This window comes from Haliotis cracherodii, unplaced genomic scaffold (assembly GCF_022045235.1).
Source record: "Haliotis cracherodii isolate W230 unplaced genomic scaffold, xgHalCrac1.p SCAF_19, whole genome shotgun sequence".
Taxonomy (NCBI): domain Eukaryota; kingdom Metazoa; phylum Mollusca; class Gastropoda; order Lepetellida; family Haliotidae; genus Haliotis; species Haliotis cracherodii.
Window position 1 is genome coordinate 15,413,643 of NW_027266274.1, and position 25,973 is coordinate 15,439,615.

The 25,973-nt window shown below is 39.2% G+C and overlaps 2 protein-coding genes across 2 annotated transcripts in view; one reads left to right on the top strand and one right to left on the bottom strand.

Annotated features, from left to right (window-relative positions):
- LOC139467141 (fibropellin-1-like) overlaps positions 1-25,973 on the top strand; it is a 198,139-nt gene that overhangs the window by 104,732 nt on the left and 67,434 nt on the right. The gene's annotated exons all lie outside the window — the stretch shown is intronic.
- On the bottom strand, positions 17,220-19,700 carry LOC139466872 (adhesive plaque matrix protein 2-like). The gene is made up of 4 exons (XM_071248606.1): positions 19,547-19,700; positions 18,226-18,354; positions 17,515-17,628; positions 17,220-17,311 (listed from the first exon to the last, which is right to left on the bottom strand). The coding sequence occupies exons 1-4, from the start codon at positions 19,698-19,700 to the stop codon at positions 17,220-17,222; spliced, it is 489 nt and encodes a 162-aa protein (XP_071104707.1).

The following is a 25,973-nucleotide window of genomic DNA, read 5'->3' on the forward strand; positions in this document are numbered from 1 at the left end:
AGCAAAAGGCACAACTTCAGTATGTGACTGATAGATATACCAAGTTTCGATCAAATACACTGAATTGTTTTCGAGTTCTTCCCCGGAAAAGGAAATGATTACGGACAGACAGACGGACAGACAGACTGGCTGATCGCTATATCCCCCCGCATTATATGCCGGCGGGATAAAAAGACAAATAGTTACTTTTTAAAATAAATACTTACTTCGGGAAATGTAATATGATGTGCTTGCTAACACGTGACCATATATATTTCATATTTTCTTCTTCATAATGAGAATCCTTTGCAACTGCAAAATACACTTCTTGACAGTGAAACTTTCGTTACTTCTAGCTTTATGTTCTATAAATATTGTGAGTGGGTGAGTTAATATTTGAAGTCACATCAGCAGTATTTCAGCCATTTCGTGACTACAAAAGGTTATACATAATAACTACATGTAGACTATATATAGAAAATCTGTCAACAGAGGACAGTAAAATAACTAGACAAATGTTATATTTGGGATAACACTTTCTGAGTAAAGTACATACTCTGGTAGGTTTTTTGGTTGTGTCCCTTTGCGTGGTACCCCAGCAGGATTTACACCATCTCCTCGGGTGTTGGCGATTATTGACAAATTTAGCCGAAGTATACATTAAAAGAATTAAAACCGTCTCAGTAATAATATACTTTGAATGGTGTGATCTTACACACCTTCACAACAGGGACAATTATTTTATGCTACTTCAACGGGACAGCCACTAACAACCTCAGTTATCCAATATCTTCTACCAGTTTTAAACGTAATTGATACAGGATATAGTCATCACAATGCATGATGCAATTATATCTCTTTAAAAAAAAATACAATTAAATGAACACGAATGTGTTTAAAAAGATCGTTCGAAGGGGATGATTTGAAATAGCTATGCCTTGTGATGGAAAAATCAACTCAGTCAAGCGGGACACGTGTGTGAGTAAGTTAATAAGTTATTTAACGTCACATCGGCAATATTTCAGCCATATTGTGACGAGAAGTTACATATTATTTATATATATATATATATATATATATAATCAACTAAATAAAAACATGGCATCGATGGACAGTAAAATAACTAGAATATCACAGATTTATAGTTACAACTAGCATACAACCATGAAAAGATACCACTATATGTAACAGTACAATATCAAAATGAGCCACAGATCGCCAGCAACGTCAGACACTGACGAGACATCCCCATACTGGGGGCCATGGGTACTTACCCAGTACCTTTGCTACCTGCAGAGGGTTCCAGCAGGATCTACATCATCCCTTCAAGGGTTGGCGATTACTGGAAAAACTAGCCTAACAATTTAAAATGATACATATTCTACGATTAAAAACGTGGTAGTTCTAAATTTACTTTGAAAGATGAGGAACTTACGTAGCCTCTCAAGGAGGGGGGTATAATGATTTTACAGTATCGTAACCCCCTTCAAGGAAACCGCCACTGACAATCTCAGCTTCTGATTTATAATGAGTGAGTGAGTGAGTGAGTTTGGTTTAACGCCGCTTTTAACATTATTCCAGTTATATCGCAGCGTGTCAGCTTAATGTGGGAGGAAAGCCCGAATTGATGCAGGTCTCAGACGTTTACCACTTCGGTGAAACCCACGAGCACGGGTATGGTGCTGACAAACCTAGAAACATAATCGGGGCGAACCGGGATTCGAACCCACAATCATAGGTTTCTGGCGTGCCTAAGGGACGCAACTCTGCACAGCGAATCGCGGCGCCTTAGACGACTGGGCCACCCGTGCCCCCTCTGATTTATACTACCAATTGTAAAAAGTAATTTAGTTTTTTTCACAAAATATAGCAATAAAGCGCCTGAAAATCAGAACGTCGAATAGAATACAATGGTGGAATGTATAAAGCACATAATGTGAAAACAATGTTCAATGTTACGTGTACTGAAACAGCCTGTACAGAGTTATCACGAGGATCAGGACTGTGAACGACATCCTGCCTCACCATAGCAAAAGATCCTTCTTCCAGTAGCTTTATCACACGGAAGAGAAAAGCTGTAGTATGAATCGATACATCGAGTTCTTTACGACATTTATACTTAGTTTATTCAGAGCAGTAGAGTCTATACCGATAATACTGTTTCTGTGTCTCATTGCATGAGGGGCGGTCGGGTAGCCTAGTGGTTAAAGCGTACGACCGTCACGCCGAAGACCTGGGCTCGATTCCCGACATGGGAACAATTAGTGAAACACATTTCTGGTGTCCCCCGCTGTGATATTGCTGGAATATTGCTATAAGCGGCGTAAAATCCAACTTACTTACTCAATGTAACCCTGATGCTGTGGGCTGGCTTCCGCTGCAACGTCGTCCATGTTGACACTCGATGGAGGATGTAGAACAGGCGTACCGAATCATATTATTTCCACCTCTCACTCATTGCATGATAAATGTACATATTTTTTTAAAGTAAGCAATTCGAGTTGTTGAACAGATATGGTTTAAAAGAAATTTGGATATATAATATTCAGTTGTATACTTAGTCCTTTGTAATAAATAAAATTGACATATAAAAAGAATTTTTACAAATTTAAACAAGAAAAATACTGTTCATTTGTTACCATTTTGTAATAAATACATTTGTGAGTATACATGTAAATGCGAGTATACAATAAATACATGTAGATTGAGACATATTTGTAAATATATATCGTTTAGTCTTTGTGTCAATTTGTTCACACCATACGTAGCAATAACCAAAGGGAAAAATCTTTAACATCTGATGCCTTATTTCGTTTTCCATTTTTATCAAAGCGTACCATCATATCGTAACATTGTTTCGTGCCTTGATGTCATATTTAATAATCTTAACCAATATTTCATAACCTTTCTACACTCTTCAAAAAATGAAACGCACAGGTAGTATGTTGTTCACTTGACTACACAAAAAATCCGGTATAAATATGATATCAAAATGCAGCCATTATCGATTTGCAATGTCTTAAGTGGCATTGTTTTCACACTGTTGTCATCGAGGAAAACAGTAAAGCAAAATGCACGTGCATGTTATGGCATTCGTAACTCTTGGAAGTGTGACATATATGACGTATCCAAAGAGTGTAATCGCAGTCTTTTGTTGCAGACCACTTCAACGTCGACGACAGCACCATTTGCCACCATTGGGACTGATACGCACTGTTCACTTCCACTGCAGACCGTCCGAGAACCGGTCGACCAAGAGTTACCACACCTGCACAGGATCGCTACATTCGACTGTTCAACCTACCTCATCGCAATGCCACTGCCTGACGCATCCCTGGTTTGAGGAGGATATCGGACCAGACTGTCAGGAGCCGTCCTCGCGAGGCTGGAATCCGACCCAGAAGACCAGTTATCGTCCCTGTTTTGCAACAGATCTATCGACAGCGACGCTTGCGTTGGCGCCATACCTTACAGCCTTGGAAATAAGAACCTGGAGATGAGTGTGCTTTAGAGATATATCACGATTTCCTCTTCACCGGCGAGGTGGAGAAATGTGTTTATCGTCGTCGAAATTAGCGTTTTGCCCCACATTGTGTACGTGAATTCGACAACTTCGGTGGCGGTAGTGTCACTTTGTTATGGTTCAGGGAAATTTGAAGGCAAATGGCTTCAAAAAATCAAATTCTTCAACCTCACCTTCTTCCAATCATTGACCGCCAGAGGGTGCTGTTTCAACAGGACAAAGCTCGACCGCAGACAGGTCGTGTCATGAAAGACTACCTTCATAATGCCAACTTCAACGGCTTGCCCTGGCCGTCGAGATCTCCAGATCTCAACCCAATCGAACACCTCTAGAATGAACTCGATCGTAGTGTGCGTCAACGTCAAAACACGCCACAGACACTCCTACTACTTGCCAACGCGTTACAAGCAGAATGGCGCAGAATTCAGCAGGACAGAATTCGTACACTTCAATTTTAGTCAGTGCCGAGGAGATGCAGAGCCGTGATTGCTGCCCCAGGTGGTCACACGAGATACTGAGTTTACGCAACCTTGTGGCCTTATGTGACATGCCAATAAACAGTTTTCAATGACTTTGTACACCGACAACATGTGACTATCGAGCTGCAAAATTGCATACATTGTATTTGTATCTATGATATTGAATTAAATATATCGACTTTATTAGTTACAATTAATTTACTAAAAATCTACCTGTACGGTTTTTCTTAAGAGTGTAAATGAAACTATATACATTGGAATCTGCCACAATCACAATAAAACCATATTTACCTTAAAGACCAGTGAACATCAGGGGAAGAATAGGTCTTCAGCAACCCATGCTTGCCGTAAAGGCGACTATGCTTGTCGTAAAAGGCGACTAACGGGATCGGGTGGTCAGGCTTGGTTGATGCATGTCATCGATCCCAGTTGCGTGGATCGATGTTCATGATGTAAATCACAGGATTGTCTGGTCCAGACTCGATTATTTACAGACCGCCGTCATATAGCTGGAATATTGCTGAGTGCGGCGTAAAACAACAAATCCAAACCAAAACAAATCTATTAACCTTAACACCAGGTCTCTGTTCCGTATAATAGTATCGGACTTGTCTTAAAATCAAGTATCTGGAAGTACGACTTGAAAGTAATTTTTCCATGAGTAAAAACTTGTAAACACACCAAGTAGTACCTTTGAGCTTTGCATGGATAGACTAAGATGATTTGATATACACTGAACAACAAAAGTTCCTGTGACATTGTTTAAGATTTAATGCAAAGTTATGTTTTTTACCAAATCTGAAACAACAGATAAAAGACTCCTATAAGTCTTCAAATGGTTTAATTTGCCATTCTGACTTCAGAAAATGCGTGATTTCATAAAAAACAAGAACATGAACATGCCAAAATGCCAATTTACAAATCAATAGCGTGTGTGTCCACCTCTGGTTGCTATGCAAGAAACACATCTTCGTCTCATGGAATGTACCAGGCGTCGCACAAAGTCCTGTGGGATATCTGTCCATAACTGCTGGAGCATCTTTCGAAGTTCCTGGAGTATCAACTAACCTTGAACAAGTGTAAGAATGCTTAAACATGACACTCGAGTGCACGTGTTTACTTGCAGCCTGGAAAAAGTGAAGTAATCCTGTAGCAGATCACATGAAGCGTTCGTACAATATCCACGATAATGATTTCATCATCTGTATACAAAGAGCGATGCATTTGGAAGTTCACCCTTATCCACTTTCGAGGCTATTTATGAATAGACTGGCTGTTGGTTTACTTTTGTAAACTTGTTCTCATCGCAATATGGCTGCAATATTGCCAAAGCGATGTAAAATTATAACGCTCTTACTCACTCTCAACAGAAACAATATAACACAGTTACAATCATTGCTTAACAATAAAGTGCACTGCCATATAACATCAGTTAATGAGACTATATATTCGTCAATGTCTAGGCGTATTTAGGTGTATTAAATGCATCAACTATACACACCTAATGTTTTGAAGACGTTGGCAATATCAAACAGCACATGAACATTATCTTACATTCTACAATGACATTGAATGATGCAGAAACCCTTTTCAAACACACGAAGCCTTTTCACACAAAAAACGTGCGCATGAATACATCAATAGCCTACATATCGATTCATTTAATAAAAATGGCTCCTGATCGATCACAACTAGGAACTGTAAAAGGTATCGATAATTCCTCTATTGCACGCTTGATCTCTAATACAAGCCAGGTCTCTAATACATGCCAAGTCGACCCATGAAGATTCCGGGATAGAATAGATCTTCAGCAACCCATGCTTGCCGTAAAAGGTAACTATGCTCGTCGTTAAAGGCGACTAACGGGACCAGGTGGTCAAGTTCGCTGACTGGTGGATGCATGTCATCGACCCCAACTGCGTGGATCGATGCTCATGATATTAATCACTGGATTGTCTAGTCCAGACTCGATTATTTACAGTCAATCGCTCTCGTGAAATTAATACACAGCCTAGCGTCTAAAAGAGCAAATACGGAAGTTTGAATTCGGATGTTTTTTGCGACGAAATGTTGTTCTAGGCCGTAATCCTGACTGATTCGGTGATGAGATTAGAAGACTCTATGAAGGCATATTTTTGCATACAAATGAAATGTTTATAAAAAATGTCAGGGACATGTTCAAAGCGAACAGACTCAGAATAGGTAATTTCGATTGTCATTGAAACAACCAACAATGAAAGTAAAATATAACATAATAAAAATGTGTTTGAAGAAACTTTATTTATGACAACATGTTGTTTACAAACCTCTTTGTGTTCGATATTCATTGCCATCTCAGTCAACCACCACCGTAAGCATTTGCCAGGAGAGTTTTTGAAAATCCATCAGAAAACATCCCTCCATTCAAAAGCCCATGAAAACAATATCCCGTCATCACTGACGTCACAGCTTATCAAACTTGATGAAATTCATTTCAGAACACGCAAAATTAAGAAAAACATACAGGAACCACTATTTCTGGGCCACAAAGGTCTCATTGCATTCACACTTTGGCTTTGAATCCGTGAAATCTTGAAATAGACAGGTCACACCATGCAGATTCCTGGTGTCAAAATATCCGGCTCGTCTGCAACCTAAAAAGCGGCAGTCATACTCAGTTCCATTGGTAATCATATTTTACCAGCAGGCTCGATCATTCCCAGCTGCAGGTTGTCATCTTGCTTCTTTTAACTAGTTACGGAGAATGTAAACACAAGATTGCCACCCATTGACAGCTGTGAGGTGTGAGTAACCGTGATATAGGTCAAGTTCTGCCAAATCCGAGGGATTTATTTTGAGTTTATTATTGTTTACTGGGGTTAACTGCTTACTACCTTATAACACTTACACATGGTAAATATACAATATAATGTTAATTCATAAAAGTTTGATTTCAAAGAAATGATCTCTCTCGCATAATTCCAAGAAATGACATGGTCAGTCCAAACAGTGCAGAACGGGTTGGTAGAAATTTAAACATCTGTCTTTAGACTAAGTTTGGAGTGTTATTTGTCATCTTCTTTTTGAAAGATTGTGTTTTGAACTCTTATTTTGAACTACTCAAGACTATGGTGTTATTAATATTGAACTTTAGTAATTGTTGCACATAAAACTACCTGTGACCACTTTTCAGAATGTTCTTAGATTGCGGACCTGTGTACCCGTGTTGTAACGCGTTGCAAGAGAGCACCGTTTTCACAGCGTTGTTGCCGTCATGGTAGAATGGAGATAAACCTACTGTGTTTTGAAATTTGCGCGAGGTTCTAAATTAAAATAGAGGTATCTACTCAACAGTGGGACTACTTCAAATTTCAAAACACAGAAGGTTTATCTCCTAATTATGTGCATATAATTTAAAACTTACCTCCCTTTCTGAGAAACTCTCGCATACCTAATAGAATAACTACTTACAAAGTCATGCCTATCAGAATCATCTATTGGTATATACTACAGCCAACAATCTCAAAAAGTATCCCTCACAGACATGTAACTTAATCCAGTGTACCTTGAACGAGGAAAATGTTAAACAGTAAAGGATTGTAGGGAACTTCAATTAATCTCTTCTTTATTCTGTTTATCATACAGTTGTCATTCCATTTGATTACCTTGATTCCATTCATTGTTTGTGTATGAACTAGCATGGCGTCCATAAGCAGTTTGCATGCTGGAACTGGCAGAAGTCCGAGTGCAGTGGCCAAAACGTTCAATGTTTCACAGTCTGTGATAAGCAGACCATGGATCAGGTATCAACAAATCCAAAATGTTGACGATCGACCCCGTTCAGGGCGCCCCAGTTCAAGGATAGGAGTGCAGGATTGAATGATTGGCCAGGCTCTACGAAATCGAGGCTACTGGAGTACGAGTTACGGGTCACACGATTAGAAATCGTCCACATGCAGCTAATCTCCATGGTTGATTGCAACATGTTGAGCTGCCCCTACAATTTATCATATAATAACAATTACTTGTGTGCACTCCGTCGTCGCTGATCCCGTGTCAGTTTTGAAAAGAGTCCTGATTCACTTTGCACTATCTTGATAGTCATGGTCGAATCTGGCATGAACGTCACGCCAATGACAACCTGAGATAGATTCGGCTTATGGTATGGGGTAGCATAACTGTGACTGACCGAACCCCACTTCGTATTGTGCAAGGAAGGGCCACTGAATAATTTTTATCTGGACAGCATATTGCCACCCATCGTTGTCCCATTTTCAAGGCGTGTGTGTCGACCTTTTTTTTTCTGGACGAATACACCCATACTCACTGTACATGAATCTTCAATACTCACCTGCAGCGGAAACCAAGGCCGGCAATGAGTCCAAACCTTTCCCACATTGAACACGTCTGGCTCATTACAGGGAGGCGTTTGCTTTAACGACTCAGGCCGAACATGGCTAGTCACTGCAGGGGAAAGATTCCCTCAAATAGCCTCAATGCAGTATACCTCTTAGAGTAAATGAATGTTTGACATATCATGGCGGTTTTACACACTCCTTATCCCACAATGACAGCTTTCAAGCATGATACACCTTTAGTATTTCCGTCATCACTTTAGCGACTTGTGGTTGTGGACAAGCAGTATTAAAAACTGCTCCCTCTTTGATGATAATTACATTGGTTATGGTATGATCAGTTGTTGGAATTCCTGGTTATTATTGAAGGATGCAACCAAATTTATCGATTGGTAAGTCACAATGATTACATGTCATTATGGGGGCGCTGCTCATAATATCAATCACAGGTTTGTCTAATCCAGACTCGAGTATTTAACTGACACTGCCAACTAGCTGTAATATTGTTGAGTGCAGCGTGAAAGAACAAACACAAAGTCATGTATTATGAAATTGACATCCTGGGGGAAAACATTTAATAATCTCTGTTGATAATTGCCTCATACCTAGTTTAAAAATAAGTAAGTCGTTAGTTAAACGTCTTTTGTATGTTTGTTTGTTTGTTTGTTTGTTTATCGCCGAACTCAGCAATATTCCAACCACATGATAGAGGTCTGTAAATAATCGCGTCTGGACCAGACAATCCAGTGACTGAGATAATGAGCATCGATCCAAGCAATTGGGTTGGTTTGTTGGTTGGTTGTTTTACGCCGCACTCAGCAATATTCCCGCTATATGACGGCGGTCGGCACCAAGGAATTGGGAAACGATGACATGCATCAACCAAGTCAGCGAGCCTCACTACCCGATCCCGTTAGTCGCCTCTTATGACAAGCATAGTCGCCTTTTACGGCGAGCATGAATTGATGAAGACCTATTCTACCCCGGATTTTCACAGATATAAGCACGAAGTGGTACATGTCGAATCCCGTCAAGGTGATATTACACGGTCAAAAAGATATACATGTATGTATCTCAGATTTCTGCTCCATAATGAAATCCCATTGCAAATGCAAAGCTCATGCAACCAACGCAATGGTTGACAGATAACCTTTCATCACTTCTTGGTTTTGACGTTCAAGTGCATGCGTCTCATATTTGATGTATTCCTGATGCGAGTCATATGAAACGCTCGTAAAATACCCATGACTGAGATTTTATGATTCCTTCTCACAATCTTTCTTCGAAGAAAGAGAATAATTGATGTCAACTTCTTTATTATGAGGTAAACACCTGATGAAGGAGTTAGCATATACTCCCAAACGTTGTGTTCCTCATAATAAAAAAGTTTACATCCATAAATGCTCTTCCTTGTGTGTAACATTTCAAAATTCCTTTTAAAGATCTTCGGTTGGTCGAAATAGACCTAACCTTGTATTTCATACTTTACTTTGCTTTATTTAAGTTGATTTGTCGTTTTATTTAAAACAACCAATGCTTAGTAAATTACACATGATATTTTAACATGTACACATAGTGGGAACTGTTCGTTTAGGATTTTGCCTTTTCATTATATTACATAGAAGTTTGCTCATTTTATAACTAACAGTGATCATGACTTATTTCGTTGTTCGGAGTCATATGCCTCGGCAAAGTCAACACATATGACATAGAATTATTTGCTACCTTTCGTACTTAATTGGTAACGTACATGTAAGTGTATGTTTACGATTTTGCCGTTTGCGAGTCGACGGCAAAGAAGCCAGCAAAGTGTCGGGTGATACGTTTTTGGCGAGTACTCAGTCGATTCAAACAGGTTGAAGTGTATTTCTCACTCAAGACAAATAATATTTTACTGCGTTAAGATCAGTGCCTATGCATGAGTAACACTTAACGAATAAGGTAACCTACAAAGGTCATGAAATTGTCAAGTGTATGTTCATTTGCATAGCATTGTGTCCGTAAGCAATTTTGCCATTCAAAATATAGAAATAGAAATATACTTTCAACTTCGATCTTTACATAAGCAACTGGTCTAAGTCATTGAATGCCTAGATACAAACGTGTGATATCATTTAGGCATAAACTAACTGTAGTAATGAGCAAATTATATTATCACTAGTTCTTTATAACTATGCTTTGAAAGCATTTGAAAGTGGCAAACTATATCCATGAACACATTATATTAAATATACGTAATAAAACTGGGCTCTCGGAGATATTTCAAAACCAAAACCTCTGTTCCACACACATCCTGTCTATCATCTAAATTAGAAGACATTCTCAGATATTAATATTTACAAAAGTGGAGAGAAGACTTTGTACTTTAAAAGGACTACAAAATTATAAAAGCTCTTCCAAAATATATCAATTAACCAGTTCTAAAATTTTCGAACATCAAATCTCCCCATTAAAACTGGTCGTCGATATAAACTACCTAGACAAAAATAGACATTGTCACTAAGGTACATCCATGTCCAGGGCTATTCAAACGATCTAGATCAAACTGCATGGCACCATGTGTCAGATGTATAAATATATCAGGCTTGCCACCGTCGTATCCGAAACTTCAACCATATTTAAAATAAAGAGTTTAAAAAAACATCATTCCGAATGAACTTGCAAAAGACGAAAGTATGATTATACCTTAGACCGATAAGAAAGAAAAAAACATCGTTTCTGAATTGCTAGACTAGATAGGTAGTGAGTAAGTGACACACGTCATGCTCAGGCCTCCCGACCAGCAAATCGCAACATCTGCCTTTCACGCATAATATAAAGCCAACTATGTCTCAAACCGGACTATGTACGGCCAGAACACTTTATGGGTTACGAGATCTGCAAGAAAAAAAATCATATTTTGCCTATTCGAATCATCATGAAGTTGACTTCATGTATTATTAGACTTGGTTCATGTTAACTAAGGCATATATTAGACTCACTTCTAAATAGAAATGTAACACTAAAATATGTCAGAGGAGTTGATTCTAGATTTTTTTCAGGAAGACTGCTGATTCTAGATTTTTCAGGAAGACGAACATGTCGGGGGTACCGGATGCCCAATCGCCTCAGGCGCTGCAATTCGCTAGGCAGAGTAGCGTCCTTTGAGCACGCCAGAAACCTATGACATAGTGTTCGAATCCCGGTTCGCCCCGATTATGTTGTTAGCACCATACCCGTACTCGTGGGTTTCACCGGAGTGGTGAACGTCTAAGTCCTGCATCACTTCGGGCTTTCCTCCCACATCAAGCTGACACGCCGTGATTTAATTGGAATACTGTTAAAAGCGGCGTTAAACCAAACCCACTCTCTCACTGTTTTCAATTTAATGATTTCTTGTCCGTTTTATAACCGTTTGCCATTTTAGGAAAGAAAATTGATAAAGATGTGTGACATGCGTGCTTTCAATTCAAGCAAGTCAGGCACGTTGACAGTCGATGACTATTTTCCATTATCACGTTTATGTTGAATAGTTTATTCAATAAAACGGTATTTGTTACCGTTAATGTAAAATTCGAATCGATAAAGCAATTAAAACTGGGTCTATGTTATTACTTTCGGTTTAGATTTGAAGTATGTTTAGAAGAATGTTACTATGTTCAACCCAAACATCATGATCGTGCAACCGTATTATTTTAAGGCAAATAATTGCAAACTACAGACCAACCTGTTGATTGACTATGTATCCCGAAGCAAACATCTGCCGGAAGATAAAACAATAAACCATGTAGAACCGTAAACCGCCGTAACAAACAAACAAATTATACAATAACGAAGGAAAGTTATCCTCGCGCGAATGATATGAAGCGCTCGTTTAATACCCTTCACTGAGATATCATATCACACCACAATGAGGGTTCATCCTGGAGTGAGTGAGTGAGTTAAAATGTATAATCACATCGGCAGTATTTCAGCCATATCGTGACTAACAAAAGTTATACATAATATATACATTTTAAGTCAACGAGGACAGTAAAATAACTAGAAGATCACAAATTATTATCTAAAACTAGTATACAACCATAAAACAGATTTCACTTCATGTAACGATACAATACAAAAAAAGGCTATAGATCGCCAGTTAATGCTATCAGACAATTTCTAAGAACTGGAAGTGCAACTGAAGTGAGGAGGTTTGTCGGTATGGCATCATACTATAGAACATTCATTCATGGATTTGCTGACATTGTGAAGCCTCTGACAGATTTGACACAAAAAACATTGTGTTAAAGCTGAAAAGAACTATTCCGCTACAGAGAAAGAGTGTCTTGTTATTGTGTGGGCGCTGGACATGTTTGCTGTTTACCTTGAGGGAAACCAGTTTACAGTTATAACAGACCACAAACCAGAGACATATCTTCTCAGTCTGAAGGAGGCAAGAGGTAAACTTGCAAGGTGGACGGTTGCTCTGGAGAATTTTGATTTTACGATCCAACATAGACCAGGCAGGGATACACAAGTTCCGGATGCACTGTCAAGGGCGCCTCAAGTGGACGTAATCGCCATACCAAATTTATTCTCAATGGAGGAACTGATTCACATGCAATGCAACAGACAGATGCAGATATCAACTGATCACAAGAGACCAAACGATATCAAGCGAGATGTGAAGAGCTTTATTAAGAGTGATGGTGACAAGCTTGAACTGGGCAACAATGTGCTTGTGCTGAAAACCATTGACAGTGTGAAAAGAGTGATTTGCCCGCAATCAGCAGCAGAGAGGATTTTAAGGGCTCTTCATGATGGAAATAGCCATTTTGGGATTGATAAGACTATTGCTGCTGCGCAGAAGAAATTCTTCTGCTTTGGATGGCGACGCGATGTAAGAGAGTGGTGCATGTCCTGTGTTACTTGCCTAAACAGGAAAAATCCTTTACTGCCAGACCGATCACCTGAGGGGAAGACGATTATCCCAGATCAACCATTCTTGTGGTGGAACATGGACTTTGCGGGCCCACTTCCAAAAACACAACGGGGCAATCGATACTTGTTTGTGCTGTGTGTTCCTTTCAGCAAATGGTAGGAGGCATTTGCAGTACCTGATCAGTCGGCGGAAACAACTGCTACAATTATATATAACGAATTTGTGTGCCGCTATGGACTGCCAGAGGGACTACACTCTGATCAAGGTCAGAACTTTGAAGCTAAACTTATCCAAGAGTTGTGCAGCAAGCTTGACATTAACAGAACAAGAACCTCTCCATACAACCCACACTGCGGTGGACAGGTTGAAAGAATGAATAGAACTCCAGCTGAAAGACTAGCTCTTCTAATAGAAGCTCATGACCAAAAGGATTAGTTAAGTTGCCGTCAGCATTGTCAGCTATTCGCACATCAACAAATAAGGTTACAGAAGAGACCCCATTCAAGATTGTGTTTGGCCAACCCCCTAGAGACAAAACAGACAGTGATGTTAGTGGAAATCAGAAACCGGTGACTGATTCATCAGCTAAACTGAGTGAATTAGTGGATTTGGAGAAGACTGTGAGAGAAAAGAGTTTGAAAGAGTAAGACCAGAGGTGTGAAAAGAAACAACATACCAAGTTTACTCCATTCAAAGAGGTCGAAAACGTGTGGCTATATCATCCTCAGCAAGTGCGCGGAACATCTCCGAAACTCATCTCAGAAAGATGGGAAGGGCCTTCCCGCGTTGATGGCCATATCGGTGAAAATACTTACCGTATTCACCTCGGTGAAGGAAATGGACGATCACGTGTCATCAATCACCGAAAGCTGAAAAGATATTTTGAGAGACCAGGCCACTTGACTACAAGTAGTAGTGGTAGTGATAGTGCTAGAGACTGTGTTGAGAATGTGGACACTGAATGTCAATCTTCAGATTCACCTGACATTGACAACTCTACAGGCAGTATCAACATTCGAGGAGGTGCAAGTGACATTGTGTTGGGACTTGATGATGTGTTCCAAGCAAGTGTCGTGAAACAAAATTCAACAGACAATTGCCAGAGACATTCCAATCGGATTCGCCAGCCCCCAAAGTGGCAGAGTGACTATAATGTTAACATTAACCTGTATTTCAAGTCAAAATGCCTTTATTGGCATGTTTGCCAATATGTAAATGCAATTAATTATAAATAGTGTTGTATTTGTTATTAACACATTCACCTGTTTTATGCTTACCTGTAAATAGTACTTTATTATCATCGGTTTAATCAATGTCTAATTGCTAAGTATGTATGATTGTATCTGAAAGGGAGGAATGATGTAAGGGAGGTGACTCTAAACCCTGAAGTATTTCTATGAATAGGACGCAGTGTTTACATAGTTTGGAATGGTTGTGTGAGTGTTGTGATGATGTCATCATGGTAATACCGTTGTGTTGTCAGTTATGGTTTTGATCTGAACAAGTTAACATTATTTGAGTTTACCGGCGACATGAGTCTTATTTCAATATATCTGACATGTAGGTTAAACTTTTTGGCTAAATTACTGAGTTATGAGTTTACAATCCGGGCAGGAATTTCGATTCATGTGCATCAATGAGCAAGTGCAGCATTTCAAATACTGTTTTCTCAGAAAACTTCAGATGACATTTGCACCCATTATTGACAAATTATCCTGAACCTCCGAGGACAGATGTGTGATTAATCTAAGGGACAAAAGAAAATATACCGAGCTTGTATTTTTAGTAACTGAAACTTGAAAGAACTGTTCTTAAATGTCTATTTAATCATTACATATTCCTGCAAAAGTTTGTAAAAAGTAACCTGGCCGGGTATGTGTGTGGAAAATAAATTGATTCAATGAAGACTGGTGTACGAAATGAACTTATAGGACCCGATGTTGTGCCGAGAAAAAACAAATTTAATGATTTTCAAAGATAAGATGTCTCAGATGCCCTTTGGCAGTTGTGTGTTAGGCGAAATTATTTTCTTTTAACTTTTAAAAGTTTTAAATCAAATTATACTCTGCCGACATTTATCAAAAATTAATACCAACTAGAAATTGGTCATTCTGCATGGATTGGGATTGACATTTGTGAAAAGAATGAGGAACTGCAGAAATTTGGTGACAATATGGAAAAATCGCATAAACACAAGCACTTGAGAGCCTGGCGCCGAAATGCAACATGTCATGCACGTGCAACATCACTTGTTGGGCTATAAAAAAACGTTGGGTTTTAATTTGCATGTCATCACAATTTTACAGCAAGTGAACAGCGAAAACATTCCACGACTGACGGAAACCTAACGCCATCAACCGACTGCAAACAGGAGAATCATCTTTAGCCGAAGCCTGGCATTTCCACGTAGCACCATTACAAGATTGTGGAACCGTACATATATATGTTTGAAGACACAGGATCAAACCAAGGTGACGATGTCTAGATTCTCCTGCGAATCTACAACACTTCGATGGTTCAATAGGAGCCGAACATATCATTATCACTGGCTGAACTATAATTAAGAAATATAATATATATTATATTATCTCCAAGCATCAAGTGATACCATTGTCTCCTCATGCAGAGAATAATTTATTTACAATTGCATTATCAACAAACAACATGCACTTTCTATCCGTTTCGATTTTCAGAAGGCATATGGACACATTGAAATTGAACACAGGTATGATTTATGAAATATATTTTTCAATAGAATAGGTCTGTAGTGCCTCAAAAGAAACGATATGATTGGAATTCATTTTGTGGGTGATTTAAACGTTTCGTTACAAAACATGTACTTTTTTGAAAGGCAGCTGCAATCATATATAAAACATATTCAGAATGTCACTTGATGAGGTTTCTACATCTATGAAAAGCTATATATATCCATTTTGGCAGTTGGTGAAGAAGATTTTTCTCTTACTCACCTACATGAACTTCTTTGAGATGCATATAGAAGTTGGAGTACTAAGGACAGATAAGATATATGGATGTTACAATTAAGAGCGACGGTTGCTTGATAACGGTGTTGGAACCTACACCGAAACGTCGCTCCTAATTGTCAAAAGTAGTTCATCCATATATATTATCCTCACTCACCTACATGGATATCATCAACTGCTAACTAAGCATTAATGGCACAGATCATGCACGTGCAACTGCCGCTTATATGGTGGGTTTTAAAATACGATTTGTGTTATAAATATGTTTATTCTTATCCTATGATACTCTCTAAACGTTGATTTCTTTACACGAATTCGACCATTGTTATTAGACATATGCAACGAGCTTGACCATTCTTATTACAAATATACCGAAAGCTATTAAGCCAAATTGTCCAATGTTTGGATCGTTTTTCTCAAATTGATAAATATCATTGAACGCATTTCAGTATCATTCAACTCCTCACTGATCCGTGTACTTTACTTTGATAGCTGCTCAAGAGGTTAACAACTAATGGCGTAGCACAATGTCAAATATTTACAGGCCATTTCCGACTGTGGCATAAAATAACACTCACTGACCTTTTTAACTAAAAGATAAAGTCTGATAAACAAAACAGAACGTTGGTAAACTTGCAGAATTTATTGAACTAGTCACGACTAAAAAGTTACAAATATCACAATTCACAATCTTCTACTGTCACTGCAAACAAAACGTTGATAACATTTACTTTGCGTCAGTGGTCACTTGGGGACAGGTCCACGTCATCAGTAACATGCCATCATTAGCCGAACTAGTTCTAAGTAGAATTTTGTTGTTTTAGCTGCAGTGACAAATAATTATTATCATTTCAGTTGATAGATGAATACGGGGTACCAGTTCAAACTACTGCTACATTCACAACTTGTCTAAGCATGAGCATCTCAGTGCTGTCAATAAAATACAAAATTAAAGTATCAAAATTATATTTTCCTAATCAATTTTCTTAGATATGTCGAACAATAAAAGGCAAAAGATCATGGCAGATCTCTCATAAACTGCATCTTGATTAATATCGACACAGTCACCACGGCCAACAACCGAGCAGACAGTTTCTCAACACTGGCAGCTGAAATGCAAAAAAATCCGTTCGATACTTAAGGCTTATTGGGCTTTCCTTTAAAATTTCCCTTTAACTAATTCATTATTTTATCGAAAAATGTCATGTTACTGTTTAATAGGACGAACTATGTTTATGATAATTATTCACAGTAAATATCTGTCATGCGTTGATACGGTCTGATATGAATTGAAGTAATTTTGTTTTCCTACCATTCTGGCACGTTGGTCCACTGTATCCGTTAACACATACACATTTCTTAGGAGTTGTGGTACCATTGCAAGTCCCGCTGTGTAAGCAGTCTTCATTCTTTGCACATGCATCTTCTGAAACAACATATAGATCATTTCAAACCTGCACAATTCTTGCAAAAAGTGGCTTTCACCGAAGTGGTAAACGTCTGAGACGTGCACCACTTCGGGCTTTCCTTCACACGCCGAGATATAACTCGGATAATGTTAAAAGTGGCGTTAAACCAAACTCACTCACTCGCTCACTTCTTTTGACAATTGATTACCAACTCCGGCGAATATATATGGTGCCGATACACATCCATCTCAACATTGTTGACAGAAATGAGGTCATTTATGTGTCTGAAACTGACATTTTGGCAACGTGTCCTTTCCTTGATTTAACTAAAGTAGCCAATAATCCGAATCGTATGCAAAGAGAAACAGGTCGCCTTTGAGGGGAACAAATTGTGTACCAATAATAGACATTACATCTTATATAGTGACTGCACGCTCTGTTTTTGACCCTTGTGGCAATTGTACCAGTGACTGATGTTATGAGTAAAGATTCGCGCCGCCAGGGTCCAGTGACACACAATCAACCATGTCGCCGAGCCCGACCAACCGATCAGTGTTATCGCAGAGGTTGATGTCGACAGATTCCTGGGTCTGTATCGTGATTAAGTTACTTACTCAGTTTGCAGGTGTCCCCGCCATAGCCAGACTTGCATTTACAGATGCTTTGCTTGCCTGCTGTCTCCGTACAGTTGCCACTGTTCAAGCACTTGGGAATACTTGAGGACTTTGAAGAACACTTGGGTGCTGTAACAGGCGCATTTAACACATTTAAGGTAAACCTGTTGGAATGGTAGACATTAAGGCTCATTCTGAATTTAACCCGTTGTGCCTTTTATTACTTGCCCGTGAAGAGATCACCCGTTTAATTAAGATACAGCTGTATTACACATTGTGTAATACCAAAACGCGTGCTTATGTACTCTTGAACACTTTTCACGAACAAATATTGAAAGCTCTCAACATCCCTTGGCTTATTCAAAGACATTACGTGTGGAGTTGATAGATCACTGAGAGTAGCTTATGCACAGTCGATGACCTCAGCAACCTTGTTGCTAGGCTAACGTCACATGGCATTGTTTCGCCGATGGATCTTGCAACAACATTCCACAAATTACGTCATCGGGTATTGTGACGTTATTGTAAACTTTGAGGTGCAAGGCCCGTTCCACAAGGCGATCGTATTATAGCGCAACGACAGTCGTTAGGGTAAGTTAAAGTATGCGAGTTGCGATAGTCTTAGCCCTACGATAATTTTGTGGAACGGACACCTGAATTCTAAAGGTGGACCGTTGTATGGTATTAAATTCATACGTTTCAACTACGTGTTTGAAGTATTTTTCTGTTAAACTCAATTGGACTATGCCGTGGATCGTGTAGGTGTCAGCCTGTTCATACTCAACATTAAAATTCGAAAAATGTTATAAATTGCAAGTAATAAATAAAATACTAAACTCGCTCCCGTGTAAAACCAATTTTATGAAATTCGTGAATTCGTCAGATACCACAACTATTCACTCGTTTCATAAAATTAGTATTGCAAGGGAGCTCGTATAGTATTCTATATTTATGCAATGTTAAATGTCATTGTTGGTTCTCAGATGATGTAAGCAAAGACGACAAAGCAACTAAGTATTTAAGGCATCCCATATCAGAACGATTGTCGACTGCCAGAAGCCAATTCCCAAGCCAGCTGCAGGCGTCTGAACTACGGTTTGCTGGGACACCGAGACGCTTTATCTTTGTAATTAATCTAAAATAAATCTTTACGTTCTACATCGAATGTATGGTCAGCAGTCAGACAAAGTTGTTTTGGGGTATCATTTAAGCATATGGGTATACACTCAAGAACTGATGCGGGATTGAAATGATAATTGTATAAATAGTATAATTAAAAATTAGGGAATATTTCTGTGAAAAAGATGAGAAAGTTTCTAACCCTGATCACATGTTTCTCCGCCATAACCACCAGTGCAGGTGCATGTTTTGCTTCCAACGGTCCCTCCACATGTACCACTGTCGTTGCAGTCGGTAGCATCGGTGCACTTGTCTTCCGCTTGAACGTTCTCGACGATGCACACAACAGTTACCATCAGAGCTAAACGATAAAAAGCAAATTCTGTGAATACCTGAATTCTGCCACTGTATCTATATCTCCTTTTGCTCTTTTTTAGTCAGGTACAATAAATAATATGCCTTACTGTGTGTTTAACCTGCATCATTTTGGACTTTGTTCCTTTGCTGTATAACAGCATGATAGATAATTTGATAAAAATAAAGTAAATACAACAATTTCTTGTTCTAGTACCGATATTATACATATAATTATTGACCAGATCAATATGCAAAAGCAAGGACCCGAGGACCCGACATTTGATGTTTATACTTTCATCTGTTTTATTACAATTACTTAGCTGAGAACCGTGAAACCATCTTGTTTTCTAGCAGGCGAGTCAATATTTGAGGTCAGTGTCAGTTTACTGTTTCGTCACGTGGCACGGATTAACCAATGGAATTGCAAGATTAATAGAGGTATGACAATCATAAATACGCAAGATCATTTCATCATTGTCAATAGACAATCAAAAAAGCATGCAGCACGTATGTATCTGCTTTATCGCTTGTATCACACAGTATACCATACAACAGTTCACAATTCAGTTGGAACAGTCGTTTATCGGTACGCGATATTGATGGTAGCTGACCTTCACCTTGGACTTTTCCAATGTACCGATATCTGAGAAGACTACAATCACCAAGTGTTTTCTCCACAACATTTTGGCTCAATACCTTGTTCCGATCCTGCGTATAAATGTATTTTCCTACCTCACACAAATCTGGCTTTGCGTTTCTTGTTTTGAAGAGTATACCTGAAATAATCTGCACGGCGTTGTTTAACCCCACTCGTCCCATTATTAATAGTCATTCCCCATAATATGGATAGAGACGCTACCTCCATTATACTTTCATTCTGTCCCAATGAACGAACAAACTGATAGATCGCCAACCAAATAAAGACAATTTTGAAATTTAGTAGACAGTTTGGGACAACACTAGAACAGTTATAATCTAGGACATTTGTACATTCCAAAGGAACTAGCATTTGTCATAGATTGAGATGTGTGAGGTGAAATGTGGTTTAACGTCATGTTCAAAATTTCAGTCCTTGTTTTAGCCCCTCACTTCCGAGCGTCAGGCAGGGTAACATCAAGCACCATCTGTTAACGCTTTATGACGCGGCCGGGGATCACCCCACGATCTTCCGCGCTCCGGGCGGAAGCTCTTTTACTACACCACGTAGGCGGCATTTTTAGAATGAAATAATAATATTAATGATGTGCATATTACATGCGTCAATCAACAAATCAAAAAGCTACATTATTGCCCAGGTCTATGGCTCGGTGTGCACTCGATCTTTTTTCTCAGCTCCCTGGAGAATATACATGTACAAACCAAGCTGGTGTTAGGCGCCAGGCTAACCGTCACATTACCATGTCATCCTACAGGATCCGTTCACTGCTAATTTCGAATATTTCAAACAAAGTCACCTGCCTAAGGAGACACCTCATTGGCTACTTGGGCTTCAGTGAGGGGCAGGACCGAAGCCCTAGAAACTCTCAGAAGTCAAGTTGCCGACCGCTGTCATCCATCCAACTACTGTCTGCGATCAACGTTGCTTAACTTCTACCAAATAGAATAACACATCCAAAAGATATTTATAGTTTGAAATTAATGAAATACGTGAAACTCACAAATCAGCAGAGAAGTAATGGAATTGTTGAACATCTTGACAGGCCCAGGTCCAAATATCTCGCTCTCTGTTTCGGCTTCGTCCACAACTTGCGAGCGCTTGGAATGGTGGAGCTTTTATATCGTATGTAACCATGGCTTCTCTGTTGATAGTAACCCCTCTGTGCTTCCGTTGGTCATAGATAAATAAATCACTGTATTTGTGTAAATCTATACCTGTCCATGGCCAATACCAACATGTTTTATCATGTCTTAGCGAACCCAGTGTTTGTTCCACTATGTGAGAATTTTAAAAAAAAGCACATAACCCCAATTGCTGATCTGCGGACTTAGAAGTCGATTTATCATGATAAGGATTGATAGGGCTTTCAGTGATCGTTGGTATTTTCTGTATGTAATTTTCTTTACAGATTAGTCCAAACATTCTAAAACATTTCTTACATCAAGTTATATCACCACAGTTTCTATCTAAGTGTATCCCCTGGAGGCTTGAATCACTTTAGCCCAAGACAGTCGCGTGAGCCCGGTAGCATCGCGTGAATCACTTAACAAATATTAGAACTGAATACTACTACTATTACACAACATCATGTATACAATTTCTCATTACATTGTCTAGTCACTCCTGCATGATAAGGGTGTAAGAATCTACATTGAAACGTCGCTAAATGCAATAAACTAGAAGTAGTTATCGATAAAGTTGTATGTTTTCTTTTTTACTCACAAACTTCTAGATTGTCTATCAAACTGTTATAAACCTTATTTGACTTTAAGAATTGTTATACCATGGACATATGTTTGTGACAATAGATACAATTCATTCACTCTATTCGGGTTAGAATAGGTCCCAAACAACCTATGCTGGTCGGACAAGGCAACTACATGGATCGGGTGGTCAGGCTCTGTCATGGGTTGATTGCGTGTCATCGTGACCGGGCAGCGTGGGACGTTGGCGGATGGATGACCTGCTTCAGCAGCATGCCTCGCGAGAGTTTAAAGGGCTCCGGTCATGCCCAACACTGACGCATGTTACATGTGGCGTCTCCGGTCCTTAGGCAAGTAAATATATGTAAGATTAAAGATTTAGTATTCTAAAATGACCCCCATGTATATGTACATTTCTTCGCGCCTTTAGCACTGGGGTCAAAGCAGAGCACTCTGTCAAAACGTTACTGATGCTACATGTACACAATACATGTATATAATCGATGAACCTATTTTAATGCGTGACTGTTGCCAATTTTAAAGACAAAATGCAACGGGTAAATCATTACATGAAGTCTTTAACAGTATACTGGTGACACAGATGTAAATCGTTCATGTTGTCGGGGGATGTATAACCTGCAAGTGGGGGTGAGGTGAAATTATTACACTTATATATCGACGTGCGTGCACGCAGTATACTGAATCCCTGCCGACCAGTCCTTGTTTTAGCCCCGTAATGCCGCGTGCCAGTCAGGGTAATAACAAGTTCGTCTTTTGGTATGATGCGGCCAGGGATAGAACCCCAGACCTTCCGCTGTCCGGGCGGACGCGCTACCACTAGACCACGGAGGCTGTTGCCTGCAAGTGAGATTAAGGGAGAGATAGCGAAATGTTTTGGTGTTTGTCAGGCCAGCTGACTTGGTTGGTGCATCTCATCGTATCCCAATTGCCGCACTCAGCAATATTCCAGCATTATGGCGGGGGTCTGTAAATAATCAAGTCTGGACCAGTCAGACAATCCAGTGATTGATATCATGAGCATCGATCCACGCAATTGGGATCGATGCAATGCATCAACCAAGTCAGCGAGCCTGACCGCCCGATCCCGTTCCACCGTCATATAACTGGAGTGCGTTGGTTAATAACACACAAACACATCTAAACTGCAAAGAGACGACAACACGCGTACATGTATTATAATTCAGGGATCGGTCGTCCTCTAAACTATCGCCTTAAGATGACACTAGACACCAACATTATTTCTAAAGAACACCACGACAGAAGCAAAGTAGATCAATAAAATCTGCGAAAGCAAAATTTTCAAGTACCTCGTCTTTAAATGAAAAGGCTATTACGTTTCAAACAGATAACATTGTTTCGTCGGGATACCCCCCAACTCCCCCATCAACACCCCCCACCCCACCCAACCCGACTGCAGTTAACGTTATCAATATCCATAGGTGTACTCTTTGCTGAACAACCTCCCAGATACGAACCTATGGGACGCTACTCAAATGCAACTGATCCCACCTTGTATAAGGCTGTGTTTGGGTAACGTGACACATCCCATATGCATTCAATATTAGATAAGACGACCTTCCGTGTGGATTTCACCTGTCACAATTTTGCACATTAAACAAGTTTTCATTATCATTTTATTTTTCTTGTGTGTGATTTGGGATTAACGCTAGGGACGCTTTAATCCGAAAGAAAGACTGTAGTAACGCAGAGCGTCACGGTTTATCATATCGGTGAATCAACGTTTTGTTTTTCACTGGTAATATCCCGACAGTGTTATGGACACAATATTAAGGAATTAAACATTGCCATACATTGTATTACAACATGGGTGTGGAGATTAAGCAAGTGCAACACAGACACGTTCAATTGATTACCAGGTTTTCTTTACTCATAGTACAGTTCTACCACATTCTCACATTTTGTTAGTACATTTATAGGGTTTGCACATGTCACATGTAGGTTCCATAATGCATGAAGCACTTTATACTCGTTGATTATGTTTCAGTGTAATATGTTTCACATTCCAATTAAATTCATTAGTCAACCAATTGATAAATACTGAATAGACTACAATCTTCAAAGAATTACAGAATAAACAGAGAATAATGTTTAATGCTCCGAGCCTTGATGGTTGTCTTTGCTAATTATTTCACGAGGAAGAATTTACGAATTAATGAGAACACTATCGTGTGTATAGCTACCAAGTGCAGAGAAATAGTTTCAAATGTGTAAATGCAGTAACTATCGTTGTAACAGCGGTTCTCCTAGAAATCACCACACAGCCGCTATTGGAAACGACAACATCGGCAACCGAACACATTCTGTCATATCCGTTAAATTCCGCATTTCACCAAACTACACTTCCTGCCGTTAACCTGTGAGATCCGGGATAGAACCAGGATAGAATAGGTCTTCAGCTTGTCGTAAAAGGCGACTAACGGGATCGGGTGGTCAGACTCGCTGACTTGGTTTATACATGTCATCGATCTCAATTGCGTGGGTGGATGCTCATGATGGCAATCACTGGATTGTCTGGTCCAGACTCAATTATTTACAGACCGCCGCCATATAGCTGGAATATTACTGAGTGCGGCGTTAAACTCAGATGTTAATTTGTCACAGCCGACTTATACTTAATTGGTTGTCTGCGCATTTTGTCAATATCTTGTCAAAGCCTTGGTTACCTATTCTCATTTTATTACTGTAATACAACTGCTTAGCTAAGTCGCTTGTGTATTTGCATTGATTTATTTAATCAGCGATCATTATCAGTATATAATGTATTTTTTACCTTTATTATTCTTGTCCTTTTATACAATTAGCTGCTCTAAATAAGCCTGTGAAGTCTTGTTTAATGACATCTCTGTTGATTGGAGCACACCTTCATGACAGGTTCCAATACGGAAACTATGCAACCAATACGCCTTCATTTTTAACCCATCCAACGCTTCTTTTGTTCAATAGATAGGAGGGCCTGTGTACCATACTGACTGAGCTCCACATATGTATGATAACCTAATTAGTATCAGGGATCTAAGTGTCATGGTGTACTGAATGCTTGATGGCCATGTATTTTATTGTTGAACAATGATTGTAACTTTGTTTCATTGGTTCTGTTAAGATTCGGTAGACGCTCATTGCATTGTATTTGGGCAGTGATAAGTCGTCAGTAATGTAGTGTCATTTATTGTAAGCTGTCGTCAGGAAGTTACAATATTAAGATGCAATGTTGTGTGTAAACTTCCGGTGTACCGCGGACGGTGATTGTGTGTTATAGAAACATATGGAATGTTCTAGTGCCGCTAGAATGGTGAGTGCAAAGTGGCTCTTTGGATTTAATATATAGTGGGTCAAGAGCGTGCTTCCACATCCCTCACACAATGCATAATATCGAGACCGGCTTTCTTGTGAGGATCGCTCATCACCCCCCTCGCCTGGGCCTCTCTCGGAAGCTTGACCGCTGTCGCCGCTGGGTGAATACATACTATTTTCACTGATGTTTGCTATCACCACTGTATTTTTGTATTTGATACTGACCACTGCCATCATATTATATATTGCCATTGAATATCGTATTACCTCTCTATTGTGTACTGCTATTGTAATTGATTACAATAGAATTCCAATCCAATATACCACATTTAATGATTTTCTAATTCATCGCCTGACGAATAAACAAAAAGCAAATATAACCTGGTATCATCACAATTTCATTTTGTTGCATAAACACAACCTACTGATATAGTCCATGATTATTGAAACGTTTAGTCGCGCTTATTTAAGGACAATGAAGCTGGCAACATTGATTTGAATGCATTAAAAAAAGAAGATTGTAACAGGAGCTTATCAAAACTGGCACTTTTATATCACATGTTTGAAATATCTAGTAC